Genomic DNA, 16,565 nt, shown 5'->3' with positions numbered 1-16,565 from the left:
AGGGATTAGAGAGAAGGACTTAGTCTGGCCTCCCACTTAAAATGGAGACACATTCGCTTCCCCCTTCCTCCTCCTTCACACGGCTGATTCTCTTAACCCTGCCCACACATTTTCAGTGTTGCAATGGATTTGCCATTTTCTAGTATTACAATTTACTCATTGATGACAAACGTAATTATTTTCTGTGGCTTTCCACCTCACGTTAACGAGGAAACTTTCGTTTGTCTTTTTTGCTTCCTAATCAATACCCGACAACTAGAACAAGCTTAGACCTTGCAGGTTGGGGAATATTGGAAGAGACACAGGATTGCTTCTGGCTGCTTCGGTGGATTCGCTTCCTTGCTCCTCTGCTTCCCAAAAGTTTAAACTTGATAAGAACAGGGTTCAAAGATTTGGTTGTCAGGTCACTGTGTTCATTTTAAATACTTTTGTGGAAACTGTACAGAAGCCAGCTCTTGCAACACTGAAAAGAAGTCTCCCGTTACTGAAGCAAGGAAGGTTCTGGTCAAAGATCACCATGACAGCAGCCAGCTGTTTCTGTTCTAGGAAGGAACACGCCCTTGCTGGGCAAGAGGCTGCAGTTAGCCTCATTTGGGGACAAATTGGATGGTTGCGTTCATACACTGCATGCTTTCAATACTCATTTTATAGCCTTGTAAAATGAGCATCACAGACCCTCGGGTCTCCCGTCTTTTCTTGCACAGGAAACGACTATGGATTTCAAGAAATAGTATTGATATCTCTCTGTTTAACAATAAAAATGTTTACCGCAGAGAAGCACCTAGGTGACACCTTTAGGTGTTAATGTTACGTGTGTTATATTCAAAATGCTGATTTAAAAAAAATATATATATATAAAATGCATTGTGGTGTCCCAGACGGTTCCTGGAACCTAAAGAGACATTGGGGGAAAAGCTGGCGAAATTCAAAGTCAGGAGTTCAGTTATTAGTTAACTCCCCATATTGCTCTCTTAGTTGTGACTAAGGTACCATGGTAACGTTAGGTGGTAACATCAGAGGAAACGAGGCGAGGAGCATATGGTAAACTCACTGCTCTGTTGCTGCGGCTTGTCTGTAATTCTAAAATAATTCCAAACTAAAACGTTTATTTAAAGATGGAGAAAAATCATTTAGATTGGTCAGACGCTTACAAGAAACACAGGAAGGATAAAATATGGTCATTTTTTTTTTCCTGCTCTTGTTTTTATATTTCTTTGAAATGCTCATGCTTTCATCACTGTTTTCTTACTACAATTGAGGCAAGTATGATAAACATTATTAACGAAAGATAACTTTTGTCTTTCTATAATCTAAAACACCTGGGTTCCGGCTAACTTTTAAATTCCCCACTGAAGAGCAAGGGGGAAATGGAAAGTTCACCTGATTTTATCAGTAAGCTGTTTTAGTTCAATGGGATTTACTTTCTGGATGGTCTCTGGAGATGCTGATCTTTAGGTTCCTAAAATGAATACGGTTATAACTAAGAGCAGGTTCAGAACACGGGTCATTATGATTCCACTTGTGAAGCAATGCTCAAGGCCATATTGCTTTAGTTTTTTTTTTTTTTTTTTAATTGGGACTACCTCCAAATACACTCATGGGCTTGAAAGTGAATTTTTGGCTATTATAAGCCATTTGGCAATTTTAATTCTGGATTTCCCCACATTTCTGTTTGTTATACTATGATCAGAAATTATCTTATGAAACACAAGAAACTTACTAAGGCTCTCATTTGAAACACAACATAAGTAAGAAAAATAAAACTGGAGCCATGGTACCGAATTCTAGAATTAAATTAAAGCAGCACATTTACCCCTGGGGGGGGGACTGCAAGGAATACCGGTGACAACGGTGATGTCTGCCTTTCATCGGCTGCCGTTCAGCTTGCGAATTTCATCAACCCAGGTCCTGGACACATGTGTTCTTTTCCCATGTGTTCACATGTGTATGCAAATAGCATGTCAATTAAAATTTTAAAAAACCCATTAAACTAGAAATCCGTGAAATTATAGTTTAAAAAGTTGCTGAGCATAAGAGCTTCTCTTGACTTTTCAGTGATCCAAACTGTGCCTACACCTGGTGGGCACTGAGAGAGTCTGAAGCAAGGGGTTTCCAGACCGTCCTGCAGCTCTAGCCTTGTGATTAGGCTCATTCGTTGGCTAACTAGTTGTTTTAAATATCAAGTTGAAAAATTTCATAAGACGACCTTTGATCATAACTTGACCACTGAAGAAAGAGGGGGAAACCCTCCCCTCCCCACAGCGATGCCCAGTGATTCCCAAATCATTCTTTCGTATTTGATGTGGCGCCCCAAAGTGACCAACACACACTCACAGAATTATCTACAGGGTGCGCGTGTCAGGATGAACGTGCACAAAGGAAACAGGGCTGGACCACAGACGTCTGGACCCTTTAGCTGTACAGATGGGAGATACACAAATGGAAAGAGAACAACCTTCCTGGGTAGTGTGTGGGAAGTACTGAGGGCTGATGCAATAACTAGATTTGCCGTGTGCTGGGGAGGTCAGGCTTCCTAGCCCACAACATGCTGGAATTTACTTACACGCGGAACATACACACAGTAAAATCGAGGCGCCTGGGGAAATCTGGCTTGGATTTATAGAAAATTAAGAATGCGTAGCATTCCGGTGTCTTACTTAGCAATGTGTAGTTATGAACCTTTTTGACACAGTTATAAAATGATGGCACACTGACATTAAGGAGTAAATATAGAAAGCAGAGTATTCTAGAATAGGAGTTCTCTTGTGGCATAGTGGGTTAAGGATTGGGTGTTGTCACGGGAGTGGCTCTAGTCACTTCTATGGCACAGGTTCAAGCCCTGGCCCAGGAATTTCCAAATGCTTCAGGCACAGCAGCAAAAAAAAAAAAAAAAAAAAAAAAAAAAGAAAGTCTAGAATAGGAGTTCCCACTGTGGCACAGCAGTTTAAGGACCTGGTGTTGCCACAGCTGTGGCATAGATCACAGCTGCAGCTTGGATTACCTCCATGGCCCAGGAACTTCCATATGCCGTGGGTGCAGCCAAAAGAGAAAGAAAAGCCTAGGACAATATTATAATTCTATTAAGCATAAATCCACCAAGTGTGCTGATTTGGCTTAAAAAATAAGCCTAAGATCAAATACTGAATAATTTACTGAAAATTCCATATGCTTTTAACAGTTTAACAAGCTATTTGAAAATGCTAAGACTTCAAACTAGCAATAAAATGTCTTTAGGTTAACTATGAAAGAAACTATAAGGAACTACATAAGAAAAGCTGTCCTGTAAAGTTTAAAATTCTATATTTAATAGACATTAGAAATTCTTGAATATATAAATTCAACAGGGTGAAAATTCATTTTCTTCAGAGTTATAGTTTTAATAGAAATGCAACAAAGTGTGTATAAACATATATAGAAAGTCAAGAAATAAAATGGAAACTAACACTTTGAAGATAAAAGGGAGTTTTACTTAAAATAAACCATAACAACGAGAATGGAAACAAAAAACAAAGAAAGTTGCATAGATTCAGACTGCATTTCTGCATTTTCTCAATTCCAAAAAACAACCCTACTAAACAGAAAACAAACAAAAATAGAATTTCAGACAATCTTTTGGTATATGTAGTAGATTCATATAGAGAGAGCCATTAATTTTGGAGTAGTGCTAAACAAAACGGATTTTTCCCTGCACCAGAGAACAGTGTCTAAAATAACACTCAGGCCAATTTCACTGGCAAGGCATAGCCGGTATTACCTGCCACTAAGGCTCTGGTCTTCACACCTTTCATCTGGGAGTCTACGAATGTTATGATATTCATAGAGATATAGAGATAGGAGGAAATATATGTGTGCTACGTACTATACACACATACACATACACACATGGTATATACAATACACACACATATACACCACAGACACGCTACATTCAAGGTTTATAAAAATCTGGGGCAAACTATGATAATGACAACAGTGATTATATCTGGGATATAGAAACTGGGTAAATTTTTATTCATTGGTTAGAATTTTCTGCTATTTTCCAAACTTTCTCAAAGTTGCAAATATTTGGGGAAAATTTTTTGTCAGTATACAATTTCTGGATGCCATGGAAACACCAACACGAAAAAACTTGCACTAGAGGAGATTTTAAAATATTAACAGAAGATTTGAGGGGGGGGGAGTGCAACTCTGGGGATAACTGATTTCTTTCTTTTTTTTTTTTTTTTGGTCTTTTCTAGGGCCGCACCTGTGGCATATGGAGGTTCCCAGGCTAGGGGTCTAATCGGTGCTGTAGCCGGCAGCCTACACCACAGCTCAGGGCAATGCCGGATCCTTAACCCACTGAGTGAGGCCAGGAATCAAACCTGCAACCTCATGGTTCCTATTCGGATTCATTAACCACTGAGCCACGATGGGAACTCTGCGGATAATTGATTTCTTACTTAATTCTTTTCTTCTTAAATCTGCTGTAATGCGTCTATATCCTCTTTGGAATTGGGAAGTTAGGGTTTATTTTTAATAATAATATTTAGAGACAGGGGAAGAGTAGCTAAGAAGGTTGAAGAAGATTGAGGCATACTCACCCTACTAGATATTGAAGCTCATTATATTATAAAATCACTTATAATATTTTATTTATCACAGATAGATAGGATAAAAAATCAATGAAAAAAGGAATCTCAAAGTAGATTCGACTATATATGAGGAACTTAATACAGGAAGCTTCCCAACCCAAAGGAGTTAAAAAGAATCATCTAATTAATTTGGTTGAGATATTTAGCAAGAGTTTGGAAGGGAAAAGTAAAAGAAGAAAGGGGAAGTTAAGGCCAGTATGACATGACCTACCAAAATAAACTCCAAGGTTAATGGATTAAATACCAAGCTACAACACTAAATTATAAAAAAGTCAAAATGGCAGAGGAAACAATAAACTGCTTAAGAGATTATGAACAAATGTATTTTAGCTTTGATAGAGAAATCAAAAGGACAAGTGTTTCACATTAAAATACACAGATGCAAAATCTCTGCACAAGTTTTTGAAAAAACAGCAAAATGTTGTGAAAATATTTACATCAAAATTTTGATAAGTAATATGTCAAATATAGAGTTTATTCAGAATTGTTTTAAAAATATGACAGACAAGTGAGGGAAGTTATAAATAAAAATCAGCAGAAGATAAAATTAGAAGTTATCAAAATATGTGGAAAGAAGTTAATTCTTATTTGTCAGCAAGCAACAAATTAAATTTGAGGCACTGTTTTGCAACTACCAAACTAGCCCAAACACATTTTAAAGATAAAATGCTGTCAGAATGCGGAGAACTTGTACACGGAGTTTCTGACTGCACGCACTTATGATTCATTTTGAAAGCAACATGGCAACAGGTAGCAAGAGTGTTAAAGGTGTTTATCCTCTGGCTCAGACATTTCATCTATGGAATTTATGTTGAATAATATGCACATAATTCCTCAGACACAAAGAGATCTGCACAAAAATTGTGGCATGTTCTGCTATAGCCAAAAAAAAAAAAAAAAGAGTTGGAAATGATCGTATGATCACAGAATGATAACAAAGAAATTAATATAGATGAGTGAGAATTACTGAGAACTAAGGAAAATGCTTATGTAATAAGTGAACACAAAAATATGCCAAGACATATATGCTTGCAGTTTTCAACTATGTGTGTGTAAGAAAACATAGGTGATAAAATACAAAATCTGAAAACAATTGATGGGTTAAAGTATGCTAAAAATGTTTCCTAGTTTTAAAATGCTTAAACCCAATTGTTTCTGATAATTGGCTGGGAGATATGATAACCAGATAAAAATGTATGCTTTTATAATAAGGGAAGAATTTTTTCCATGAATAAGGCATTTCGTGAAAAACACGCTTACAGAAGCAGCATTGTGCGTGTGCCAGAAAAGCTAATCTGCGGGTCGCGCACTTCTCTTTAGAAGCACATAGACGGATACATAATTGCACACGGTGACTTCACCTCGCAGTCACCTTGCAGGTTAAAGGAAACAGAAGGTGTGACGATTCCCGTTCAAGTACAAGCGTGCTTGGCACATTCTAGGGGCTCAAAAACCTTCCTTCAATACAGAAGGGAAACAGTATCAAGGATTAAATTGCATGCTAAGTAAATGCAATGCAAATGCTCTTTTGCATCTTTGAAAGGAAGGAGCTAGAGCTGAATGTCTGGGGAGGCCCCACCAAATCTGAGGTTTCGGGAATCCACACAATTCTGTGGAACAGACCAGGAAGAGAGTCAGAAATCTCTAAAGAACTATTACAATAAGATTACAAACGTGTGGATCTCCTGGGAAAGCTCCGGTTAACGAAAAGCTCGAAAAGCTCTGTGTGTGTGTGTGTGTATGTGTGTGTGTGTGGAAGGAGCTCTATTCTTTTAAAAGCAAGAAACAAAATAAAGCACAGCCATGCACCTGCTCCCACCACCGACCTCCATGTGACTGCACAGCAGCTACGCTCCCCAGGAGATGCTCTTTTGCTGCCTTTCTTTGACCAGGTTCACAAAATTTCCTACATTCGCGCGTGGTGCTTTTTCTCCTGAACTGATGGAGGATGCTCCTGACATAGAAGGGAACTCTCTGCAGGGAGATGTGAGCCTCTTTCCCCACTTCTACGCTTCAACTGCCGCACAGATAAATAAATACCTGCCCCCACAAAATCCGCTCCCTGGAGCTCAGACATGCATTGTCAGCCTGGTGCTTTGCCCCCGCGCCGCTCCTGGCTGCGACGGTGAGCGTGGAAGTCTCCAGGTTCTGCGGGGCTCCCCTCTCCCAGTCCGATGCTCGCCTCCACACCTGTGAACGGGATCCCTGCCTCCTACAGGCTTCCGTGACCCCGACGTACCTGTTTCCTCCGCATCCTGCGCGGCGCGCTTACTCCTGTTGCTTTGAATGGAGCTGCTCTCCCTTGGAGCTGGTGGTGCAAAGATCCCCTGGGAAGAGAAAAGCCCCACGTTACCGCCAGCACGTGTGGGTCGTGGGGGAGCCCCGTGCCTGGGGCTGCGGCTGCCGCAGACTCACTTTCAGGGCCGGAGGGGCGGCCCTGGGGGCTGCGGCTCCCGCCTGGGGGGCGCCCGGCAGCCCCTCCGCCCGGTGCTCCCGCAGCTCCGCCCGGAGGCTCCCCAGCTCCGCTTGCAGGGAGGCCACCCGGCAGAAAGACAGCACCGTGAGGCAGCAGGACAGCAGGGCCAGCAGCAGGGTCACGACCAGCAGCTTCCCATCTTTGGAGATGCGGACAGAGGGGCTTTCCTTCTGGGGGAGGATGGGGACCGTCTCCTTCAGTTTCATTTCTTCTCTCGTGCTAAGGCAAGAAAGGCGTGACTGCTCCCCCGTGGAGTCATCCATTTCCCTCCTAGAACTTTGAAGGTTCGGGCCCTTAGAATCAGTGACCACAGAGGATGGATCATTTCCTGTTATCTGTGTTTGTTGATGTCCTGCACTGACTGCCCGGCCCAGCCCGGCGCTCGCCCTCAGGAGAGTTCTCCTGAATTTTCTCCCCTCTGCCCCGCTGCATCTCTGCCCCTACTGTACGCTAGGTCTTCCTGGCATTCGCCCTTCTATCCGATTGCTCAATCAGTCTTCCTCATTTCACTTTCAGTTTTTGTAAGAATTGCAATGGCATCACTGGGTCCTCAGGCACAAACGGGTGCCTGGCGTCTACTGATTGGAAGGAACTGGGGGTTCGGACCAGTACCCTCCAGCAGAGCTTTTCAGAGCCGGAGGTGTTTAAGGAGCTCCCTCTCAGGCACCAGGAGAGACCTGGCTTCTTCGCTTGGGGCCACTTGGCTTTACAGGGAAAGGGGGGGCAGCTTTCATAAGTTCCTGCTGGGTAATAAAAATAATTAATGCGAAGGTCAGATAAGCTAAGTGCTTCAGCGTTCAACTGTACTCAGCCAGAGAGTGATTTATTAACAGTCCTTAAGTAGGAAATAAAACGAAGCCTCCTCCAAGGAGGCATGAAAGTCCGTTGGGGAATGTTTTCCATGTTATCATCTTAGCAACTGAAGAAAAAGGATGTGCCTGAATTTGGGAGCCCTGCTGAGAGTAGACACGGGGGATTCTTTAAAGGCATTTTGAAGAAAAGCCTGCCTAATCTTCCTCCTTCTGGACCCGCTGCCCCAGAGGACGGCCAGTTCTGAGGAGCGGTCCGACCTCTGCTGTCCCCACTCCTGGGGCTGCATGTCCTGGCTCCGTCTGACCACATTTGGGGGAGATTCTGCCTTATCTCAGCTCCAGAAGCCTGGGTCTTGCCACTAACTGCTCCTCCCCTAAAGCAGCGTATCTGCTTGGCCACATGAGGTTGACTCTGTCCCCATCTCATGGGTCTGTAGGACACCCCAACTCGACCCAGAGGGACTTTAGTTTCAAATCTCTGTTGCTGGATGTGGCGTGCCTATTAGGACACCAATCCCACCTGAGATTCAGTGTTCTCATCTGTTAGATGGGGTGACAACCGGCCCTGAGAAGTTGTAAGGAGCCTTAGAGGAATGTGGAACAAGCTGCCTTTAAGACCCTCCATTTTTCACTCATTTCCATCCATTCATTCATTCATTATGTGAGATATATTTCATTCATACATTTTATGAATGAATGTGTGTTTCATTTATCCAGAACACGAACTCTTTTTCATTATTACAAACAGTGCTGCAATAGACGGCTTTATGCCTGCGCCCATGCAACAGCTGCCAGGGTTTCCCAGGCACACACCTGCTGGAGAACAGGGACTGGTCACCTTGACCTTGTCTCTGAGGTATCTCTCAGGACTGCCTGTTTCCTCCTCATCTCTCCGAGTATGATGTCGTCAGACTTACTCATTTTTACCTGTTGGGGTTATTTTTTTCCTTTGCATCTGCAGTCCCAAGACTTTTTAAAATAAATTTTTTTAAAAATAAAATACAAAAATGTTTGGTCTTCTAGGGCCTCCCCCTTGGCATATGGAGGTTCCCAGGCTAGGGGTTGAATGGGAGCAGCAGCCGCTGGCCTACACCACAACCACAGCAACATCGGATCCGAGCTGCGTCTGTGACCTACACCACAGCTCACAGCAGCGCTGGATCCCCAACCCACTGAGCAAGGCCAGGGATCGAACTTGCATCCTCATGGATCCTAGTCAGATTCGTTTCTGCTGAACCACGACGAGAACTCTGGGAGGGGGGTAACTGATCGGCACACGAACACTGAGAACTCTGCCCAATATTCTGGGATCATCTCTGTGGGAAAAGAATCCGAAAGAGAGTGGTTGTGTGTGCACGTCGGACTGAGTCACTTTGCAGTGCAGCAGAAATGGTCACAAACTTGTCAACCGACTCGACTCCAATGAAACTTTAAAAATGAAAAAAAAATTATTTTCGTGATTCCCTTGGTCTCCCCTACCCGCGTGAGCTGCCCTGTCCTCTCTCAAGTGGCAGTCTTCTCTAAGAGAGCGTGCCCGCTCTTTGGTGTCATCCGAGCCTTTGTGACAGTCCTCGTTTCCGGGTCCATCAGCATGACGGACACTAGGTAAGAGGCCACTTTTTGAAAAAAGGATGAGTTGAGGGATTTACCTTCATGAACGAAAGTAACTGAACTTCGCCCAGATTAGACGTGCGTGTGTTACAGTAACGAAGCACCTGGAGAGATCAAAGAATTCAAGGCCGTGCTGGAAATCGATTACTCTCTTCTTTGACTCGGGACACGGGAGGCCACTGGGCACTTCTGAGCCTGGACATTCTTCCCTCCTGACAGGCCACCCCTCTCCGTGTTCTGCTGGAAAGTTCTGAAGACAAGGGGAATGGCGCGCTTTAGGGAATGACCTCCGCCTTCGCTGCTCTCCTGGAAAAGCTGCTGAGCAGCCAGCCTGCAGCCAGTTTGGTGCCAGGAGCCAGTCTCGGACCCTCAGGGGGCACCCCAGCAGAGACAGGGCCAGTGCTGCCCCTCCAAAGGCAGGTGGCTGCTGGCACCACCTCCCTCCCCCTCCCCCGCCCCTCCTGGACACGGCCACGGGATGTCCTCTGCAGCATCAGGAAATTCAAGTTCTCAGAAGACGCCTAGAAAACAGCCTGCAGTGCATGTGCTCTTGAATTTCTTATTAGAGGAACCAAAGGAGGTTGGTCCTCCATAAATCAAGGATCTGTTTCCTGCCGAGGAAAAGGCTGGACAGTAATTTAACTGGAATTCTATCCAACACATAGCACATCCATGTTGTCCACACGCCTGGAGGAGCCGGGCACTCTCACAGTTACCAGGGCCCTGCCTGAGCCAGGGTGCCCTGCCAGAGAACTGTTCTCTCTTTCCCAACTGGAGTGTCAGACGTTCTCCTACGACAGAGCTAAGGCAAGCCTCATAGAGAAATGGAGGGCCATGTCCCTGTCCCAGGCACTCAGGAGACGGCAGAGAGAAGGCATGTTTGGAAAGCATTTAAGATAGGAATTTATCTAGGGACTGAACCGCAATATCAATATTAAACACATACCTACCCTCTGATGGCTTGCTTCTTACATGGACAACCTCGAAACTGTTCTGGAAGCTTAATTTTAAATGTCTGGCTTAACCATTCTATGAAAAATTAGCTGGTCTGGGACATCACTCCCATACCCATGTCTTGGAGGAAAAACAGTGTCTTTCATAAGGATTTGGACCAATCGAGCGTGGAGTCAAAGGCTCTCCTAGATATACAGAGGTACGCAAAAATAGACCCAGGCAACACTGGCTTCCTCGAGGGCTCCGAAAATAGAAAATAGTTTGATAGAAATAGTTATTACCTTTCAGGAAACAAATCATGCTGTTTTCCGATAGAAACACGTACACAGTCATCTGCTACTGGAGCCCAGGGGAAACCTGGCGTGGAAGGCTAAGTGCTGGTCACTCTGTGTCACTGGACCATGAAGTAATGACATGGTTTTTAAAATAGACAACTCTGGTCATTTCTCATACAAAAAATAACGTCAGTGATTGGCAATGCAGACTTAACTATTTCTTAATAGTTATATTCAAAAGAGGAGTGTGTATGCATTTACTAGAGCTTAATTTTTGTCACTTTGGGGAAAAATCCACTTTTTAAAGAATTCAGTTTCATTTGCAAATATGTCCTCAATTTGTAGTATAAATGTTCTGAGATTTAACTCTCTTGAAGAAGGGTTTATTTCATTGTGTTGTTTTTTCTTTCTTTAAAAAACTTTTTTATTCATTGTGTTTTTCGACAAGCAATTTCTGTTTAATACAATTTTCAACTAGAGTGAAATTTAGTCTGTTACTCTTTACCTTTATAATACTTGCAAGAATAAGGGTTTCATGAGTATTGATGAATATGCGTCCATCACTGTGATGGCCTGTCCATTTCACACACTTCAGTTAATGTTTCTGTTTCACATGCATGACACCTAGGATACACAAGGACACACAGGAACTCCCAAATAATACCTGGCCAGATTTGAGCACCTCAAAAATATTGGGAGAAATGAATTCTATCTACGCAGGAAATACTACTTACAAAATCCTCACTGTCTTTAAAAATTAATAAAGCAGAGCTTTCAAACATGTTTCGTGATTCATTGCCGATTACATGTGAAAAGTAAAACAATGAGCTTAGCACTGTGGTTTGGCTTTGCCATCTGCCTGTACCACCAACGATGAAAGCGAATTACAAGCAGCGTCTCTTAGGGTTACCCGAGTATTAGGAAATAGAGAGGAACCACTCTCTTCGTTTCCAAATTTCAAACCAGACTTTAAGGAACATGGAATCATTCTCAGGGCTGAAGTAGTGGCAAACCCATGTATTTCAAACTACAGGTCAGGACCGAAATCTTAGGCCCATGTTGGACCATACTGAAGTCACTGGCATCATGTATAAATGCAGAAATACACACACTCTCTCGCATATAAAAACCCCGATGGGGGTTAGGTGTACAGCCTCTGGAGTCAGATACATCTGTCTGCCTAGTTGTGTTTGGCCATCTTCACAAGCTCTTTCCGAAGCCAAACCTAGAAAGGGATGCTGCGTAGATGTCCATCTCGGGAGGACACTGGCCGATTCCACACATTCCACACTTCGATCCTAATCCTTCTGCATCAGCACTTATTGCTACGTGAGGACAAGTAAGAGAGGTTTCTAACCACCAGGTGTAAGACTGGTCTCCAGGGGGCTCATGAGAACAAGCTCGTCATCTTTAAAGAGAAACAGAAGAAAGAGACGTCCTTTCTGCTCTGTCACATGTCTTCGTGTGAGAGCCTAGACCTGTGCTCGCTGTCCACCCATTACCGTGCTGCCTGGGCCACCAGGTGGAGGCAGGAGAGCGGGGTCAGGAGGAGAACCTGGGTCTCTAACCTCACTCCGTGCTGCTAAACTAACCCCGTCTTCGTGTTCCCTCTGTGGGGACTTCTTATATCAAGTTAACACTTTGTCCTTATTTTTTAAGCCAATTTGAGACAAGATCCAATGCTGATGCAACCCAAAACATCCTAACTAATTCTGCTAGCTTGAGGATATTTCTATTCCTATAAGCAAAGAACTTTGTACAGGACAGTATCAAATGTTCTTTCAGAGTTTTTCTAAATGTTCATCTTTTAAAAACTTCAGTATAAAGAGAAAAGGCCAGTATCCATCACTAGAAACACCAGTTCATTCATTAAGAGTCTTACTTCCACTTCTACTATAAAGGTACTTTTAAAATATTTATTTATTCATTTATGTAATTTATGCATTTATTTAGGCCACTCCTGCAGCATGTGGATGTTCCTGGGCCAGGGATCGAACCTGCACCACAGTAATGACCTGGGCCACTGCAGTGACAATGCTGGATCCTTAACCCCCATGCACTGCAAGAGACCTCCCAAAGGTCCTTTTCGATAACTTTGGTTACTTATTACTTAGGAAACTTAAGAAAACAACATTTTTAAAAGTGCTACTATGTGAAGCTGTATGGAATGCATGGGTCTTTTCTATGTGGAACCAGAATAAATTGTTGCCTCTTTCAGAAAAGAAAGGAGGAAATTAGAATTGTGGGGCACCATGTGAGGAGGGAAGCCCCTCCAATTAAAGAAAAGCCAAGGAAAACTCCGAATATTCTGAGCAGCATGCAGCCTGAACCCATCTTTCTTCTGCTTCCTATTGGCTCTGTCTTTCTTGAGCCAAAGTGCAGGGGATCCCAGAGGCAGCTGGATGTAAGACCTTTCTAACAGACAGAGGAAAATGACGCCAGGCTTCTTCCCCCAAAGCAAGCTCTCACTATGGAACTTGAAACCAGTATCCCAGGGGATCTTGGAATAAATGGGAGTGCAGAAATCTGTGGACCCCAGGCGGTGGTGGCCGTGCCCCAGGTGAGCATGTCAGAGCACAAAGAAACCAGGGGACCAAGCCAGTCCTCCAGTCCCAGGGGGGAACGTAAGAGCAGGTGTGAGAAGAAACGAAAGCTTCTCTGAATGCGAAGGCCTCATTGCTAGGCTGCGAGCTTCCCTGTGGGTACCAAGCCAGTTTACTGGGGCAGAGAGGACTCGATTTCCCAGTTGCTGAACCATGAAAGAAACTGCTGAGATGCTTACTAGAGGTGAGCAAACACAGAAAGAAAGACTTAAACATGAGACGTGACATCATGAAACCCCTGGAAGAGATCACAGGCAAAACATTCTCTGAAATAAATTGTACCAATGTTTTCTCAGGTCAGTCTCCCCAGGCAATAGAAATAAAAGCAAAAATAAACAAATGGCACCTAATTGAACTTACAAGATTTTCACAGCAAAGGAAACCATAAAATGAAAAGACAACCTATGAGTGGGAGAAAATCTTTGCAAATGAATCAACCAGCAAGACATGGAAACAACCCAAATGTCTACTGACAGATGAATGGATTAAGATGTGGTACATGTATACAATGGAATATTACTCAGCCATGAAAGGGAATGAAATAACACCATTCGCAGCAACATGGCCCCAACTAGAGAATGTCATACTAACTGAAGTAAGTCAGAAAGAAAGAGAAGGACAAATACCATACGATGTTACTTACATGTGGAATCTAAAATATGGCACAGATGAAACTCTCTATAGAACAGAAACAGACTCATGGACGTAGAGAACAGTCTTGTGGTTGCCAAGGGGGAAGGCAGTGGGGGAGTGGGAGTTTGGAATTAGCACATACCAGCTATTACATATAGAATGGATACACAACAAGTCCTACTGTACAGCACAGGGGACACTATTCAATATTCTGAGATAAACCAGAATGGAAAAGAATGTAAAAAAGAATGTACGTGTGTGTGTGTGTGTGTGTGTGTGTGTGTGTGTGTGTGTGTAACTGAGTCACTCGGCTCTACAGCAGAACTTAATTAACACTGTAAATAAATTAAAAAAGCAAAAGGAAACTGCCGAGGTGCTTATGAGAGGGGAGCAGTCACAGAAAGAAAGGGAACACAGAAATCCTCCTGCATATGCACAACACAGAGATGACAGAGACAACTTGAATTTTAACAACTAATCAAGAAGTCAACTGCAAAAAGGTTTTCAGAAACTAAAAAAGATCTCCCAAATTTCCCAATGAAACAGGCTGATAGATGAATTTAAAAGGAAATGATAGTCACTTTTGAGCTCTGAGTGGAGGTTAAAAACCTCAGAACACAGAGCAGAGTAGGTTTTTGTTTGTTTGTTTGTTTGTTTAGGGCTGCACACATGGCATATGGAAGTTCCCAGGCTAGGGGTTAAATTGGAGCTGTAGCCGCCAGCCTACACCACAGCCACAGCAGCGCAGGATCTGAGCCGCATCTGCAACCTACACCACAGCTCATGGCAACGCCAGATCCTCAACCCTCTAAGCGAGGCCAGGGATCAAACCTGCGATCTCATGGATGCTGGTCGGTTCATTGACTGCTGAGTCAGGATGGGACCTCCCAGAGCAGGGGAGTTTTATCATGTAAAACATAGGAGATGTTAGGGGTGGAGGGCTGGTGGGAGGGGAAACAAAAGGATTAAAAGACAATGACTTAAAAATTTGTAGAAAGGTTAAAAAAACAAAACAAAACAATCTTTCTTAATACATGAAAGACTTGAAATTGCTCACCAAGTGGAAACTCAGAAAAACAGACTCAAGTAAGACCTAATGAAATTCCTAAACATAGCAAAATGTGTGGAGTATGTGCAAAATAAAAATCTAAATTGGTGAGTTGCATTTAAATCTATTTTTATGAGGAAAATAACAACCTCAATTGCATTTCTTAGAAAAGAAGAATGGGAAACAGTGAGCTGAGCATACAGTTCACAAAGTCGTAAAAAATTAAAGTAAAAGCAAAGCAAGCTTAAAGATAAAGAAATATTAGAAGACATTAATACAACAGAAAACAAGCAACCACGCAGTAGAGAGTAGCAAGAAATTTGGTTATTTGAAACGAGAAATAAAATGAATAATTTGGGGGGAGAGAAATTAAAGAGAAAGAGAAAGTACAAATTTGCACTAGCAAATGAAAAGGGGGACATTTCCAGAGCTATTACATATGCTAGAAAGACAATAAAAGGGTATTACGAATACATTCCTGCAGAAATAATAAGGGGAAATGGGAGTTTACATACCGTTCTCTTGTGTACAAGGACAATGAAATAATAAAGCAGGGACGTGGTGGCCACCTGAGAAGCAGTCACAGTAGAACCTTTCATTAATGTTCTAGGTGCTAGAAGGGAGGAAAAATTGAAAACGGCTTCATGGAGCTTAAATTCTACCGTATAGAATCGTCTGTTTTGAACAATTCCAAATTGTATTTAATAGATTTATGGGAAGCGTCTCTAATCTGGTTTTCAATTTCAGTTCCAATCTGTGGTTCTCTTTATTTGTCTGCTTGTGATTTCTCCCTTCAGTTCCTGAAGGATAGCCAAAGCGCCTTTGTTTTGTTATTCTTATCTAAGGGATCAGCAGATGGTTTTACTTAACACCTTCAGGAGTTGCTTCATTCTACCCTAAGTCTATTTTGTGGTTCTTTGCTCTAACTTCTTCAGTTGAACGCTTAAGCATTCACTCCCCTTTCTTATGTGATCTCGACTCATAAACTATTAAATTTTCTCTGAGTTGGAGTTCCTGTCATGGCTCAGTGGTTAACGAATCCAGCTAGGAACCATGAGGTTAAAGGTTCGATCCTTGACCTCACTCAGTGGGTTAAGGATCCGGCATTGACGTGAGCTGTGGTGTAGGTTGCAAAGGTGGCTCAGATACCACATTGCTGTGGCTGTGGTACAGGCCAGTGGCTATAGCTCCAATTAGACTCCTAGCCTGGGAACCTCCATATGCTGCAGGTGCAGCCCTGGAAAAGACCAAAAAAAAAAAAAAAAAAAAAAATTTCTCTGAGCATTGCTTAGTGAAATGTATTCCTATTTGATACACAACATTTTTACCATTAATGTTTTAAAGAAAATCTGACAATTTGGTTTGGATTTCTACTTTGACTTGAAAGTTGTTTTAAGAGATATTTGTTCATGTGCTGGAAATCCTATAAAATTGGATTGTGATGATCATTGTACAACTAAAAATAAAAAATAAAAAAATTTGAAAAATAAAAACATATTTCTTTTAGTTTTTCAAGCAA

General features: G+C 42.6%; 1 protein-coding gene across 4 annotated transcripts in view; it reads right to left on the bottom strand.

Moving 5' to 3' along the window:
* Positions 1–7,835, bottom strand: part of TNFSF13B (TNF superfamily member 13b) — a 33,749-nt gene extending 25,914 nt beyond the window's left edge. Inside the window, exons 1-2 of one of the 4 annotated variants that reach the window (XM_005668532.3) lie at positions 7,050–7,835; positions 6,874–6,961 (exon numbers count right to left, since the gene is read on the bottom strand). In XM_005668532.3, coding sequence (XP_005668589.1) covers positions 6,874–6,961; positions 7,050–7,373 — 412 coding nt within the window. In that variant the 5' untranslated portion in view covers positions 7,374–7,835. 4 annotated transcript variants of the gene reach the window in all.

Source organism: Sus scrofa, chromosome 11, assembly GCF_000003025.6.
Source record: "Sus scrofa isolate TJ Tabasco breed Duroc chromosome 11, Sscrofa11.1, whole genome shotgun sequence".
NCBI lineage: Eukaryota > Metazoa > Chordata > Mammalia > Artiodactyla > Suidae > Sus > Sus scrofa.
This window is presented reverse-complemented; position numbering and strand designations above follow the sequence as displayed.